At 44.2% G+C, this 15,986-nt stretch overlaps 1 protein-coding gene across 1 annotated transcript in view; it reads right to left on the reverse strand.

The window, feature by feature from the left end:
* Positions 1-15,986, reverse strand: part of IFT80 (intraflagellar transport 80) — a 139,812-nt gene that overhangs the window by 106,236 nt on the left and 17,590 nt on the right. Inside the window, exon 3 of the mRNA XM_019532664.1 lies at positions 4,039-4,149. Within this exon, the coding sequence (XP_019388209.1) occupies positions 4,039-4,149 (111 nt within the window). The remainder of the gene's footprint in view (positions 1-4,038; positions 4,150-15,986) is intronic.

Consider the following 15,986-nt stretch of genomic DNA (forward strand, 5'->3'; position numbering starts at 1 on the left):
TTAACCACAATATCAGAAATGATCTTGGTACCAGGAATAAATGAAGCCATTGTCTTTTAAGGGATGGTAAATATCGTCTTTATAAACTTCTGAAGGCTGTTATTAAATTCATCCTCCCAATCTCTCTTCTCCAGACTGAAAAACCACATTTCCCAAACCTCTAAGCATTTTTGCTGTTCTCTACTGGACTCCTTTTAGTTTGTCCACATTTTTCTTGAAGTGCAGGACCTAAAAGTGGATAGTCTAGGTGAGACATCATCAGTAACGAACAGAGTGAAAGAATCACTTCCCATGATTTGCATGCAACATTCCTGTCAATACATCCCAGGGCCCAAGGACCAATCTTGATGTAGTAGAGAGGCTTGGGTGCTACCAATGACATTGAAAGCAATGCTGCCTGCATTTTTGTATTCCTGGTAGGGTGACCCATGCTGGCAAGGTTGAGAATGAGATTTCCAGACTAACACTAATGCAAAAATAAAAATAAAAGTTGTCAACAACAGAGCAGGTGGACGAATAAAGAATACTTCACAGTGACTGCAGAGGCAGATGAAGGATGCAGAATATAAATCTCTGGTTGTCTAGATTTTCTTTGTGATTGAATTAAGGTTTCCTTCCCTTGAAATACTGTGTGGTTGCTGATGCATAATGGATTCCCCGTGTTAAAAAAAGACATGGACAGTCATTTTCCTTCAATACCAAGTCCTATGGTGATGGGGACAAGCGCTAGTGATTACTAGAAGCCCTTAGTCATGGACCTATGTAGAGGCAATGATTGTATGATAATTATTTTGTACTTGGAACTGAGACTGGTGTATAATTTGGCAGCTGCAAGCATGACTGAGAAGGCCTATGCAGGATCCACTCTGCTCACCCTGTATCAGAGAGGGACAGAAAAAGTTTCCAAAACATAGCCTGTCTGCATTAAGTGGGATCACACTATCTGTGGTTCAAAACAAGTAATAAAGTTTGCAACCTGAAATACCTGCACCCTGATGGACAACCCTAATAACGATCGATGAGCAAAGGACAGTTTTTTTGGCCAGAGAATTTGCATTATTTGATATTGACATTGCTGTACTTTGTGGGACAAAATGCACAGGAGATCGGAAGCTCTACAGAACAGAGTGGTGATTATACAGTTTTTGGAAAGGAAAACCCCCAAAAAACAGAGACATCTAAAGCACTGGTTTTGCTATCAAGACCAAGATTGTTACTCAGATGCCAGAATATCCAGTTGGCATCAATGAGCATCTCATGATCCTTTACGTTCAACTGACTAAGAGATAACAGCCATCAGTACATATGTCATGACCCTTCTAATTTAAACTCACTTAAGTCCTGTCATCTTTCCCCAAACAAGATAATTCTTCACAGTAATTTTGATGCTAGAGTGGGCAGGGACTCTGAGCTTTGGAAAAAAACACTCGGGAAGGAAGAGGTGGGGAAAGTCAATTCAAATGGAATTGTTCTCCTGAGCAAATGTTCAGAATGTGATCTCATTATCACAAACTCCTTATTTTGCCAACCTAACAAATGGAAGACATCACTGATACACACCCACTCCAAACACTGGCAATGGATTGACATTATAGTGCTCACCCAGGACCATCAGGACTTCCATATCACCAAAGCTATGACCAGCATATCAACTGCTGGACATATCAACTGCTGGACAGATGCTATGCCAGCCAGTGAGTTATTGCCTACCCTATAGTTATGGTGAAGGTTGTTCCTACCCAGATGAAAAGGTGCCAGGTCCTTCATCTGGGTAGAAAGAACCTTCACCATAACTATAGGATAGGTAGTAGCCCACTGGCTGGCACAGCATCTGAATGGGACCTGGGGGTCACAATCAACCAGAAGATGAATATGAGCCAACAATACGATGAAGTCACTAGCAGGGCGAACAGAACTCTGGGGTACATCAGCTGATATGTTGCCAACAGATCCAGAGAGGTGTTTCTCCCTCTCTACTCAGCGTTGGTGAGGCTGCAGCTGGAGTACTGTGCCCAGTTTTGGGCACTGTACTTCAAAAAGGATGTGGATAAGCTCGAGAGGGTGCAGAGAAGGGTCATCTGCATGAGCAGGGGCCTGGAAGATAGGCCCTATGAGGTGAGACTCTGGGGACTAGGCTTGTTCAGTCTGGGTAAGTGAAGGCTCAGAGGTGATTTGCTAGCAAGGGAGCACCAAGATCTGGGGGAGCAACTCTTCAGGAAGGTGTCCCTAGGGAGGACAAGGAAAATGGCCATGACCTAACAAAGGGAAGATTTAGACTGGACATAAGGAAGAACTTCTTCTCTGTAAGGGTAACTAGAACCTGGAACACACCCCCAGCAGAGGTGGCATGGTTGCCATCCTTGGAGATGTTCAAGAGGAGGCTGGATAAGCACCTTGTTGAGCTAGTTTGAACTCAACCTCCTGCCTATGGCGGGGGACCGAACTTGATCATCTTCCAGGTCCCTTCTGGGCACTGATTCTATGATTGTATCGTTTCATATGTTCCATCATGTCTATTCCTATCATCCCAAAATGACACAGACAAAAGCAGCAAACGTGGAAGAGGCTCAATAGTGAGTTCTTGAAAGACCTTGCTAAAAGCAATCAACTCTAGCAGTGCCCTAGTGAGAAATGCTCTGACCTTCCTAGTGATCCTAACACCACTAATTACTATGAGAGCATCAAGAAAGGCATGCATGAGGTACGCAAAGAATATCCAGGCTTCTCCACAAAGAACATCAGGACTGGCTTGATGAGAATAAGGGAATTCAAGCCCTCACTGAGAGAAAAAGGAGACTCTTCAAAGCTTGATAAGAATGACATCAAGTCCAAACAGAAGCAAGTTCCTTATTGCAGTCTTAAAGCTAAGGCCCAGAAGAAAATCTGAGAGTGAAAGAACAAGTGATGGGAGGATAAAGCAGAAGAGATCTGAAAGTTTACTAACAGCCAAGACATGCATAATTTCTTCAGCTCACCCAAAGCTACCTATGGGCCAAGCACACAAGAAGCCATCACTCTGCAGTTCAAGGATGTGATGACATGCTTAAAAGACAGCTCCACCATCAATGCATGAATTAATGAATGTTGCAGAAGTTTGATTTTTAGAATATAATTTGGTATTTTTCTGAGATGGTAAAACCTGTTGCTGAAAGGAGTACTTCCGGAGTCAAGGGGAAGGACTTCTGGTGGCAAAGGTTGGGAGTTATGGGGCGGGACTCCCGGTCCCAAGATGGCAACAAGGCGGCAGGGCACCTGCAAAGGGGCAGGACTACCCATGCAGCCCTTGACAGCTTGCCAAATCTTTGTAAGTGGCCCTCCGCCCGAAATAACTGTCCACTCCATCCTATACTATTAGCTTGCCACTCGTCACCATTTTAGAGGTGGGCAAAAGAAGACATTCAATGACACTCAAAGGCCAATCTGAAGACACACAATATTAACATCAATAACTGAGAGGCTAAAGCACTGAATTGTCCGCAGCAGTGTAATGAAGTATGGCAAAGCAGAGACCATTTTGAGCAAATGGAGGCAAATAAGCAAGAGAACAAAGGGAAAGAGCTGTGACCTGACATAACCGGGATCCACCCCTTCCTTCTGGAACTGCATGCCATATCCGAAGTTGAATGTGCAAATCTTGGATTGGCCACTTCATTCACCTCTGGACTCACCAATGACTTCCCTATCTACTGGAAGACACTCATCCTAGTATCAAGGGACTGCCAACAATGATGATTCAAATTGGTAACAACTGCCATAAAACTTATGGAATGCATGCCCCCAGCTTCTAAATAAATGTCAAGAAAACCCTAATAATATTTTTTCCTCACAAATTCTATCATTCAGTAGAAGGTACCTTTACATTTTATAACTTTTATAGTTTAAAAATCTTTTGCATAAATGTTGTACTTTTCCTTAGTTTCAAGCTACTAACAACGTCAACCTCATCTAGAAAGCATGCTTTCTTTTGAAAGAGCTTTTTATTACCCCTCTTTTGTGGGGGGGGGAGCCATGCAGGACACTTTTAACACAAACTCTTACCTGTAACTAATGCTGTTCCTTCATAATTCCATCTTCCTGCAAGTACAGCTCCACAATGAGCCTCTATGCTTTTTTCCACTCTTCCCATTTTTGAAATCAAATGAAACTTGCCTAAACAAAGTTAAAGTTATAGCATTAGCTCTTCTGTTTTAAATGGTGCTCATTACTGTAGCATTATGGCTTTAACAGTTGTTGAAACTATACAATTAAAACAGAAACACTATTTAAATACAGTGCTTAACATGTTCATATCATAGAAACATAAGAAGAATTATATAGTCCACACTGAACATGGTATGCTCATCTGGCCATCAGAACATTTTAATCAGACATGCAGGGTACAGTTAATTCTTTTAGCCCATCTCAATTGCTGTCACTTCTGTGCTATTAGCAACTCTGAAACAGACTAGGGTCTGTCAATTTCAAGGCTGCTATTACAGGCAAAACACTGCTTGTCCCCACTGCTGGGGAAACATGTAATTACCCTTAGTGTCACATAAGAAGCAGAGGCTACAGGGATCTTATTTATGCTCTCTTATGGATAAGAATAATTATTTGAGGTTAATAGGAGGCTGGAACCGCAACCTCCCTCAATTCCAAATTGGGGGAAGGGGGAGAATTACACTTCCTCTTTGGTGCTCACACACCATGAATATTTGTATAATACTGTAATATCCCCTTTACTCATCAGCTGAATAACTTTCCTTTTTAATTATTCTCTACAGGCCAGTAACCATTTTTTTGTCACATGACTTCCATTTTAAATCAACATCTTTCTAATACTGAACTCAACTGGATTTAACACAATATTGTAGTTTTGTTCTCAAAAGCACTCAGGACAGAGAATTAATGGATACCTATACATGTTCCTGACACCTGCTCTGATGTGTTCTAATTAGAATCCATCAGAGCAGACTCAATTAATCTAATTAGCATGCTCCAGCAACCTTGGCAACACATGAATCAGCATCCCCATGCTTTAAAATGGTGGCAGGGATGCTTTAACTAAAGCTCGTTGAATAAGCTTTAAAAGTGTCCCTGATACTATTTCAAAGTGCAGGATACTGAATACACAAGATATTGCAGGCGCTTTAATTAGAGTGACTCCCAAGACCTGCTCTAATTAAAGTGCCCCCACCACTCCAGAGCACATGTAAAGATGCCTCGCAGTACCTTCCTGAGCCATATCACTCCCTTTTGTCACTTTACCACAATTTAAGATCACATCTAACGTGGCAATGGGTTGGCTTTATTGATTCTCCCAGTATCTCCCTACCATTAAATCTGTTTCAGATAACTTTTTTCCCCAAATGTATTGATTTTTACTTATCTAGACAAAATGTAGTTTAATTTCCTACAAAGCTTCATGTTGCCTCCTTAGGCCTTGCATTATTTCTCTATTGTGGATAAAGTTTGCCAAGTCTCACAAGCTCAGTAGGTTAACTGGGGTGGGACAACTGGGATAGCCAACTTGGAGGGGAAGGAAAGGAAGAAAAATAGAAGCTGCTGCTGCAGCTGCACAGCTGTACCAGCTGCACAGAGGAAGATGGAAAGCACTATTGCCCCATGCATCCCACTGCCCCAGAAGCCCAGGTGCCTTGTTACATCTCTGAACATTTGTCTTATTTGCAAATATAATATGCTAACAGAAAGGGGGGAGAACTGGTTAGCTTTTTAAAAATTACTTTCTCCAATTCATCTGAGAGTCAGGACTCCTGCTGTGGTCGTGATCTGTTGAGGTCCCTTGCGACCCTAGCATCTATGAATCTATGAGTGTCAAAAGCATTCTGATCTGTTGCAGTTTCTCCAAGGTCTTCATAAAAGAACTGCTTTATTATTTTTACACAGTCAAAAATCAAGTGAAAGCTAAAAGCTGATAGTTTCTGAAGTGTAGGTTGAGTCCAAGGGATGCCTTGAGTTTAACAAGGTTTAGAACCACTGCTTTAAATGGCTAAAAGGAAGTTTATTGCCACTACACACTCTCAGGCAACCAGATAAGATCACGTAAGAGAAGCATTTCACCCTTTTATGTTCTACTAATTTATATAAAATAATTGATTTCAGCATATTGACCATTTAATTAAGAATTTACCATTAATGGAAGACATTAGATGGCCTAATCCTATTTAGGCATGGGTGGGTGCAGATGGTGGGGCACATGATAACCAGAGATCCAGGTTTGCCGTTTCCCACAGAAAAACGGAGAAAACCAGAGATTCCCTGTTTTTATTGGAGAAAACATGGATTTCCCTTTCTGGCAGAGAAATCTACAGATTCTCCACTTTTGCAAAGAGCTGATTGTAGAAAGGACAGGAAATCCCCAGCCCTATCCCCTAATTCCCAGAGGGGAAGGGAGAGGGGGAAGGGTGGGGACTGAGCCTCTGAGTCAGTCAAGGCTGGGCTCAGGCTCAGACTTGTCTTTTGCCCCTGGATCCTAGAGGTAAGTGGGGCTTGGGGGCTGTGGGGCAGGGCTGGGGAAGGGGGCTGGGGGCTGAAGGAGCAGGGAGTGCTGCCAGTCCCAGCTGGCTCAGCAGCCAGGTGCAGGGTTGGGGGGTGAGGGCAGGGGTGCCACTCTGCAGGGGGCTTTGAGGGCAAATGAGGTGGGGCACGCATGCCGCCTGGCCGACTGCCATGGAAGAGGGACAGGGAGGTTCGCATGCGGCCAGCTGCAACAGCTCTGTGGCTGGCTCTGCAGCAGCGGTGACGGATAGTGGCTGGGGGGGTGGGGAGGACTCGCATGTGGCAGCCACTGCCACTTACCTGTGGGGCTATGCCAGCAGAGACTGCCGCTGCATATAAAACCTCTCCGCGCTGCTGCAGAGCCATGCCCGGAGTTGTGCAGCTGGCTGGCAGCAGCAGTGTGGTAGCAGACAGGCAGCATGCAGCCATCCCACCACCAACCCATGCTGCAGTGGCCACGGCTGCCACCACACTGCCACAGCTGCCATAGAGCTGGCTGCACAGCTCCGGGCATGGCTCCACGGCGGCAGCAGCAGCGCAGGGAGGTTTTGTACACAGCAGCTGTCACCGCTGGCATGGCTCCACAGGTAAGCAGCAGCGGTGGTGGCTGCTGCATACAAGCCCCGCTTTCCACCCCGCAGTTGGGTGGCACATATGTGGCTCACACATGGTGGTTGCTACTGCACTGCCACTGCCATGCCCTGTGCCACTTGCCCACAAAGCCATGTGGGTGGCTGTGGGATGGTGGTGCAGGGTGAAGTGGCAGAGTTGCAGTGGCAGCCTCTGCATGCGAACCTCCTGTCAGGTTGTCCAGAGTGTGTGCTGCCTGCAGAGTGGCACCCCTGTCCTCACCCCCTGGCCCTGCTCCTGGGAGTGGGCACAGGGGCACACTCCCCCACTTCTCAATCTACCCCCACAGCACCTTCCCTTTTTCCCACCCTGCCCCACCCCTTCCCCCCAAGCACACTTACTTGCTTGGGTGGGTGTCAGTGTCTGTGTGTACCTCTGTGTTTGCATGTCTGTGCCTGCGTGTCTGTATTTGTAGGTCTGAGGAACTGTTGTTAGGGGCATCAGGAGGGCTGTTGAGGCTGGGGGGGGGGAGGGGGAGTATGGGGCACCAGCAGCACGGCACAAGATGGTGGTGGGGACGGCTGCCTGCCCGCCACCACGCTGCTGCTGTCGCCCTGCGGTCAGCTGCACAGCTCCAGGCATGGCTCTGCGGTGGCGTGGGAAGGTTTTGTATGTAGTGTCCATCTTCGCTGGCACAACCCCACAGGCAAGCAGCAGTGGCTGCCGCATATGAGTTCCCCTGGCCCCCCCAGCCATCATCCCTTGCCACCGCTGCAGAGCCAGCCACAGAGCTGTGCAGCTAGGCACATGCGAGCCTCCCCCTCCCCTGGGCAACCACCTGGGTGACATGCGCACCCCGCATCCCTTGCCTGCAAAGCCCCCTGCAGAAGGGCACCTCTGGCCTCACCCCCTGGCCCTGCTCCAGGGAGTAGGCACAGGGGCATGCTCCCCTACTTCTTGATCTACTCCCCGCCCGGCACCTTCCCTTTCTCCCACCCTGTCCTGTCCATTCCCCCCATACACATTTACCTGCTGGGGTGTGTGCATATCTGTGCCTTCCTGTCTGTCTCTGTGGGTCTGGGAGGCTGTTGTGAAGGGTACCAGGACTGTTGAGGCTGTGGGGAGAAGTGCACGGTGCCAGCAGTGCTGGGAGGGCTGTGGGAGGGCCTTTAATTTTTATCATGGATTTTGGGGTTTTAATCAGAGAATCTGCTATTTTTAATCGGAGAATTTACAATTTTTAATCACAGAAAACCAAGATCCCTGATGATAACATATAACACAACACACATTTTTCTCCAGTTAAAGAGAAGCTAGAAACTTTACTAATATGCTAGGGGACTAGCACTATATTATTCAGTTTAAGAATAAAGCAAAACCAGATTTAACTGTTGGAATGTGAACAAATTTTCTAGATTATATATAAAGTTAAAAAACCACAACACAGTCGGGTGGCAAATTGGTTTGATGGTCACACCCAGAGAGTGGTGGTGGACGGTTTGTTTTCGACCTGGAGGGATGTGGGCAGTGGAGTTCCCCAGGGCTCGGTCCTGTGCTATTCAACATCTTTATCAATGACTTGGAGGTGGGTGTGGAAAGCACGCTGTCCAAATTTGCTGATGACACAAAGATGTGGGGAGAAGTGGGCACACTGGAGGGGAGGGACAGAATCCAACTAGAACTAGACAGGTTACAGGTGTGGGGAGATGAGAACTGGATGGAATTCAACACAGACAAGTGCAAGGTGCTGCATCTAGGGAAAAGAAACCTACAATATACTGATAGGCTAGGGAACACCCTTCTCAACAACACAGTGGCTGAAAGGGATCAGCCACTGTTGACTCCAGGATGAACATGAGCTGCCAATGAGAGGAAGTGGTCAGTAAGGCTAACTGCACCTTGTCATGCATCTACGGATGCATCACAAGCAGGTCCAGGGAGGTGATCCTTCCCCTCTGTGAGGCGCTGGTCAGGCCACAGTTGGAGTACTGCGTCCAGTTCTGAGCGCCGCACTTCAAGAGGGATGTGGCTAATCTTGAGAGGGTCCAGAGGGCCACTCGCATGGTCAGGGGGCAGCAGGCCAGGCCCTACAAAGATAGACTAAAGGGCCTGAATCTATTTAGCATCCACAAGAGAAGACTGAGAAGGGATCTTTTCTGCAACTGAATTAATATTACCACACCAGAGTTAAAGTTTTTACCTAGAGCTGAAAACAGTTTGCAAGGCTGTGGAATAAAGGAGACATTACCAGGACGGGCTAACAGATAGCAAAACTGCAGAAGAAAGGATAGTTTGAATGGTGGAACATCAAAGGATCACTAAAAGTTGTTAACACCTGTAGAGTACAGCAGATTAGCAGGAATCAAGGAGATGATAATGAGCCATGAAGTTAATTGACTCTCTCAGCACTGCCCGAACAGAAATGCTGCCATCCCTCCATGGCAGTTGGTTTTAAAGTCTGGGTGGAGCAAGATTCAGAGGGATGCAACTGCATTACTGCCCTCCACCCATATAAATAAGCATCTTGTTTTGTTTAACTGAGAACATAAGAAATAAGTGCTTAAAGAAATACTTATTGTCACTGGTGATGCATTTTTTAGTTGCAAAGCATATCAGGTTACATCTGTTCTTTCCAACTCTCCTTCCCTTCAGCTGTACTTGAGAAATAATTTAGTCATTCTCTACTGGTTATAAGCACACAGGTTCCAAATTACTATGCACCACGTCCTATTTACTTACCTGGCACTTAAGTGCAATTCTATTGAGCTTAGATCTGAAAAGCTGTTAAAACATGGGAAATAATCCTCCCTTCCCTGCCATTTCTTTTTGTGACTTAGTCTTAAGGTCATAAGAGTGTGTCTTCAGGGTATGTTATAAAGTATGCATGTTAAGTTTTCAGTGATCTGAGTAGAGTGAAATAGGACTATACTTATGTCCAATAGGTGGAATAAGACCTGGCCCTACATTTAATCAGAAACCCTAATTATAGAGAAATTGCATAAAAAAGGACAAACTGGTTAGTACTGTGGCATCTTCTGAAATTCAGCTACTCAAAATAGCTGCTTACAGACGTGAAAAACAAAACAGAAACGGTACTTTAAACTCGGTATACTCCCGTGCTGAGCCCAGTGCATGTCCAGAAGAGGTACCATGTTGGTTGGACCCAGCTCTCCCAACCTCTGCATATATCAGGTGCTTTAATGGGGCTTTTGGGCACTTTTATCTTATAGCTGATTGAATTGCCTTTAAATAAAAGCACCAAGAAGCCCCACTGAAGCACCTGATCTATACAGACACTACTGAGCCTAACTGAACTAACATGCTGCTGCTTCTGGTAAAGTGTGTTAGGGGTTGTTGTTTTTTGGTTTGGTTTGGTTTGGTTTGTTTGTTTTAACATCTGTAAGCATACCACCTAAGCTGCAGATGGTGGGCTTATTTAGCAACCAGGTCTGCTAATTCAGGAAGTCCAGCAAGGCAGTTGAGTGATGGCAGAAAAACTGTTCTCCTCCACAGAAGTGAAATATATCTACCAGCAGAAGAAGGTTTGCATAACTGCTTCTGCCAGGACTCTGAATTACAATTTAACCAGCTTTAATTAGGAGCTAATAGAAACACATGCTGAGTACACAGCATTCCAAAATGAAATAGCAGGCACACTTAGTTCATTTGAAGAGGTGCCTTTGGTACAGAAAACAAAAGGATTTGGCAAATGGCTTTGTGGGTAACCTACAGGTGTCTTAAATGGCTTGCACTCTATAAGAGGCAAGGGTTTCTTAGAGTGATATCTTTTATTGGACCAACTGCATAACTGAGATAGAGTTAGACATGCTTTCAAATGCAAAAAAATTATCATCAGGTCAACCCTATCTAATTGTATCTCAACTATGAAGTCGGTCCAATAAAAGATATCACCTTAAGAAATCCATGCCTCTCATATAATTAGAAAATTGGCTTATGGGATGCATCCAGAGAGTAGTCGTGGATGGGTCAATTTCTACCTGGAGAAATGTGGGCAGCGGAGTCTCCCAAGGCTCTGTCCTGGGACTGGTACTATTCAATATCTTCATTAGTGACTTGGACGAAGGAATAGAAAGCACCCTGTCCAAGTTTGCTGACGACATCAAACTACGGGGGGAGGTACATGAACTAGATGGCAGGGAGCGAATCCAGGCTGATTTGGACAGGCTGAGGAAATGGGCTGAACAGACTAGGATGCAGTTTAACAAGGACAAGTGTCGCGTGTTGCACGTGGGGAGGAAGAATCATCAACACTCCTACAGCCTGGGAGATGCCACTCTAAGTAGCACAACTGTGGAAAGGGATCTCGGAGTCATAGTTGACTCCAAAATAAACACGAGTCAGCAGTGCGATGAGGTAATAAGTAAAGATAACCGCACCCTTTCTTGCATAAGTAGGTGCATCACAAATAGGTCTAAGGAGGTGATACTTTCCCTCTATGTGGCATTGGTTAGGCCGCTGCTGGAGTGCTGTGCCCAGTTTTGGGTGCCACACTTTGGGAGGGATGTGGATGGCCTTTGAGAGGGTCCAGAGGAGGGCAACTTGTCTGGTTAAAGGCCTACAGAAAAAACCCTATGTGGACCGACTGGGAGACCTGAACTTCTTCAGCCTCCCCAAGAGGAGGCTGAGAGGTGATCTCGTGGCTGCCTACAAACTCACTGGAGGGGAGGGAGGGGGGACAGTAAGAAATAGGAGATACAATGTTTACCAAGGCACCTGTCAGGGTAACTAGAAATAATGGCCACAAGCTGGAACACAGCAAATTCAGATTGGACATCAGGAAAAAATTCTTTACAGTGACAGTTATCAAAATATGGAATAAGCTTCCAAGGGAGGTGGTGCTGTCCTCTTCCTTGGAGGTGTTTAACAGGAGATTGGACAGACACCTGGCTCAGGTCATTTGACCCCAGCACTCATTCCTACCCAGGGCAGGGGATCGGATTCAATGATCTAATAGGTTCCTTCCGACCCTAACATCCATGAAACTATAATTCCTGAACCGTGACTTCTACAACATTACTTTTGCACTATATGGTGATTATGAATCTTTGAGAGGAGTAAAATTAACACGACTGACTTTCAAAGGCCCTGAAACACCACAGATGCTGTACAGCAGTGTAGGGACATGAGTGTCCAGGCACCTGGGTCAAAGCAGAAGTGGCAAATTCTAGTTTTCACTGCATTGACAATTGTGAACGTGAGACTGCCAGCAGCAGCAGCTTCATCTTGCTCCATGTCCCCCTCCACGACCCCTCAAGTTGGTACCCAGAGCAGTTTCCCCTATGCTCCTCCCACCTAGGGCCCAGACAGAATTAACAATTTTCATTCAATCTGGCCACAGAAAGCAATCTATAGCCATGACAAACAAGTGCAGAGCTGTAGATTGTTTCAAAAATGGCTGTTCAGGTAAAAATCTGAACCCTCATTACATGAGGGCTCAGATGAAGATGTTTCAAAACAAAGCATTTTCTGTAACTTCTCTCTGTGCTACCTGCCAGCCACAAGCTGTTTTCAGAATGCAATGGGGGAGAGGGAGTGGAGGGAGTTCAGTCTGGGGCTTTTCAGCCACTGCTGGAGGGTGAGGGAGGTTTACTGGAACCCCCACCCTCCAGCACTGGCTGGGTATCCCCCAGAATGAGCTCCCTCTGGTCCATTCCCCTCTCCCATTCTGAAAATAGTGCAGGCTGAGAAACAGGAGAGATCATTGCTAGGAGTAACTGACTGCAGGCTCATTGTCAGCAACTAGGTTTCCCTTCCCCCCTGGAACCAACAGTGAATTTGTTTGGTCAGGGGGGATATTGTAACTCAGAACACTTCCTGCAAAGCACTCTCAGTTACAGCGTGGAGCTACACTTCTGTCTGTACTTTAGTTATGCCACTGATGCTATATCTACTCATCTGGATTCATGAGATTACATTCATAATAAAAATGAGTGCCAAGGGTATACTGCAAAAGGTTCAATGTGTGTCACCTTAGCACCCAATTTTCTCTGAAGTACTAGCAGATATAACATAGCCTGCAGAATAGTTTGTAAAACAGTTAAAAATTTCTGGGTAAGAACTGTTCTTTGGAATGGATCATGAAAGGATAAAAAATTAACATTAATTAACCAAAAGAGATAGCTCAGGGAGCTGAAAAAATTGTTTTAGCAGATAAAAGCAGATAAAGCTAGCAAAAAGAACACCGAATCGCAGTTTTGTTATACTTTTGTTTTTGCATATGACACATATTAGGCAGGATTCAAAGCCACAACATTAAAAAAGAATCTGTGGAAAGCAAAAGAATAAAGAACCTAGATTAATGACCACCTAAATGACCAATATGATCAAAATATTAAAGGGAATTATGCAAAAATGTACAACACATCCTCTCCTACCCACATGGAAGAGATAAGCAGCTACAATATAGCAATACTTTAATCTTCAGCAGGGCAGCTAAAGCAAGCATTTGTACACAACATTACTACAGAGAACAGATCGTAAACTGAACAGATCGTAATTTAAACATTATTGAACAAATTACTGTAATACCCAGGAAATAAACCTCTTAAGCACAATATCCAGAAATTGTATGGTCATGAAAATGAGCCACTGGATGTACAAAAGCTACCTAACACATCCCCTAATCACCGAAAAGATGCAAAATATTTGAAATACCTTACTTGAAGTAGAGAAGCACTGCTGGCATTTGATTTGCTCAAGCTGAGTATAATTTAATACTGTCTAATCTAAATGCCTGAAAGAATACAATAGTGTATTAGGAAGTTTCCTGAGGAATGCAAGATTAAAAGTAGATACTATTGTATTTACGTGAATCCAAGATGACACTAAATTAAAGATGACCCTGCAATAATTAGATTCTAGACATGGAACATTTATAAGCGTGTTATTATTCTCTGTGTGTAGAATCTAAATATTGGAGAGTCATCTTATATTCATCCCTCCCATGGGCAATCAGTGGCACAGGGGCAGGAAATACAAGGGAGTCAAGTGGCTGACCCCTACCCCACCACACCTTGCCCCCTACCATCTGTCTCCCACACCACTTGCTCTCCCTGCCTGGATGCCCTGGCACCTTCCCTCTTTTTGCCTGCCATGTGCTCCATGCCCTAGGCTGGAATGGCGCCAGAGTCAGCCTGAAGCAGGGGTCAGGATATGTGGCAGAAGTAGGAGAAGAGGTGAGGAAGCAGAGGCTATGGAACAGAGACTGGGGTGGGGTGGGGTGGGAGAGACAGCAGTAAATGGGGGCAGGGCAGCACATAGGCATGCATCTCTGACTCCAGCTCTGATTCTGGGCCAGAATGGGAACCACAGCAGACACCTACCCCCACTGCCTTGTATTCAAATCCATGTTAAATGGAGAAAAGAAACTTTGTCTTGGATTCAAGTAAATATCGTAATTAAGATCCTATAATAAATACTCATAAAACAGACAGATTAACTAGTTGAAAAGATTTTGAGGTAAAATATTAGCAACAATTCTTAATGGAGATAATCATATGAAGATAAACTCCACTATAAAAAAATAATGAACAGAAGAGTTATAACTTTGTCTACTTTAGTGAACCCTGAACCCTGCAGTCAAAACAGCATAATCAGACACCTAATTCTGATGATGTAGGACCTTAAACTAGTTTTTCCATTGCCTTGAATGGGAGCTGTATCAAGTACATAATAAGTAAACTAACTGAAGCCCAGGTTTTTAAATATCCTGGATAACAGCAAAAGTGGACATTGAAAGATCATTTCCAGCCATATTTCAGACCCTGGAAACAAGATAAATTCATTCATTTGCCTTTGCTATTCATTCTTTCTAAGAAATATTTCAAAACAAAGTGAATGAAATTCTGGATTTTGATACTATGGAGGATATATTTTAATGTTCAAAACAAGTAAGGTGATGTATGATGTCAATCTACCAAAGAGCTCCACTAGCGATATACAGCAGAGGTTAAATGATCCATATTTCACCACCAATCCTGACTCCATATGTTTCCAGCCAATATTAATGTATTAAAGTTTTTTTGTTACAGAAAAAATAGAGATTTTATTTTAAACTACTAACTTCATTTCAAGGCAGCTGAATTCATTTGGGTAGGAATGAGCCAGTTGTGAAATGTAGGTCTTCACTTGGATGCTAATCATGTAACTTCTTTCTTTAACTAAACGTAAGTTGGAGTTTTGCAACACAATTGCACAAAAACCTATTTAATGCATCTCATCTAAACTATTTTATACAGATTTATTGTTAGTAAGGGATGAGACTAAAACCTGAATGTTACATAATCAAATTATCAAAATTAATATAAAAGCTAAGTAATATGTAGTACTGATTTTATTAAGTCTAATACCGAACACAATTGCCACAGCCAGTAGCCATAAACATTTAAGTTTTAGAGAGAAGGTTCAGGCTGGACATCAGGAGACATCACTTCACAGTTAGGGCTGCCAGGCTCTGGAATGGGCTCCCAAGTGAGGTGGTACTCTCTCCTATGTTGGGGGTCTTCAAGAGGAGGCTGGACAGATATTTGGCTGGGGTGATATGACCCCAGCACCCATTCCTGCCAGGGGAAGGGGGTCGGACCTGATGATCTATTTAGGTCCCTTCCGACCCTAAGCACTATGATATTAAATAACTTTTAAATTCAGGGAAAATCTGTCTGAATAACATATAAGAGACTGCTACAGATGGAAATACATGGATATAATTGCAGTTAGTGAAATACAGTCCAGTACAGAACACAGTTTGAAACAAGCTTTTTTTTAAAAAAAAAAGAACTAGAAACAGATTTTTTATTATTATTATTTAAAGAAATGACTACTAAATCTTTTAGAGACTGATTTATTTCCTGAACACACCACCTTATCTCTGTATCTGAGGTCACTACTGAAGAAACTGG

This window comes from Crocodylus porosus, unplaced genomic scaffold (genome assembly GCF_001723895.1).
Source record: "Crocodylus porosus isolate Cpor-Errol unplaced genomic scaffold, CroPor_comp1, whole genome shotgun sequence".
Classification (NCBI taxonomy): domain Eukaryota; kingdom Metazoa; phylum Chordata; order Crocodylia; family Crocodylidae; genus Crocodylus; species Crocodylus porosus.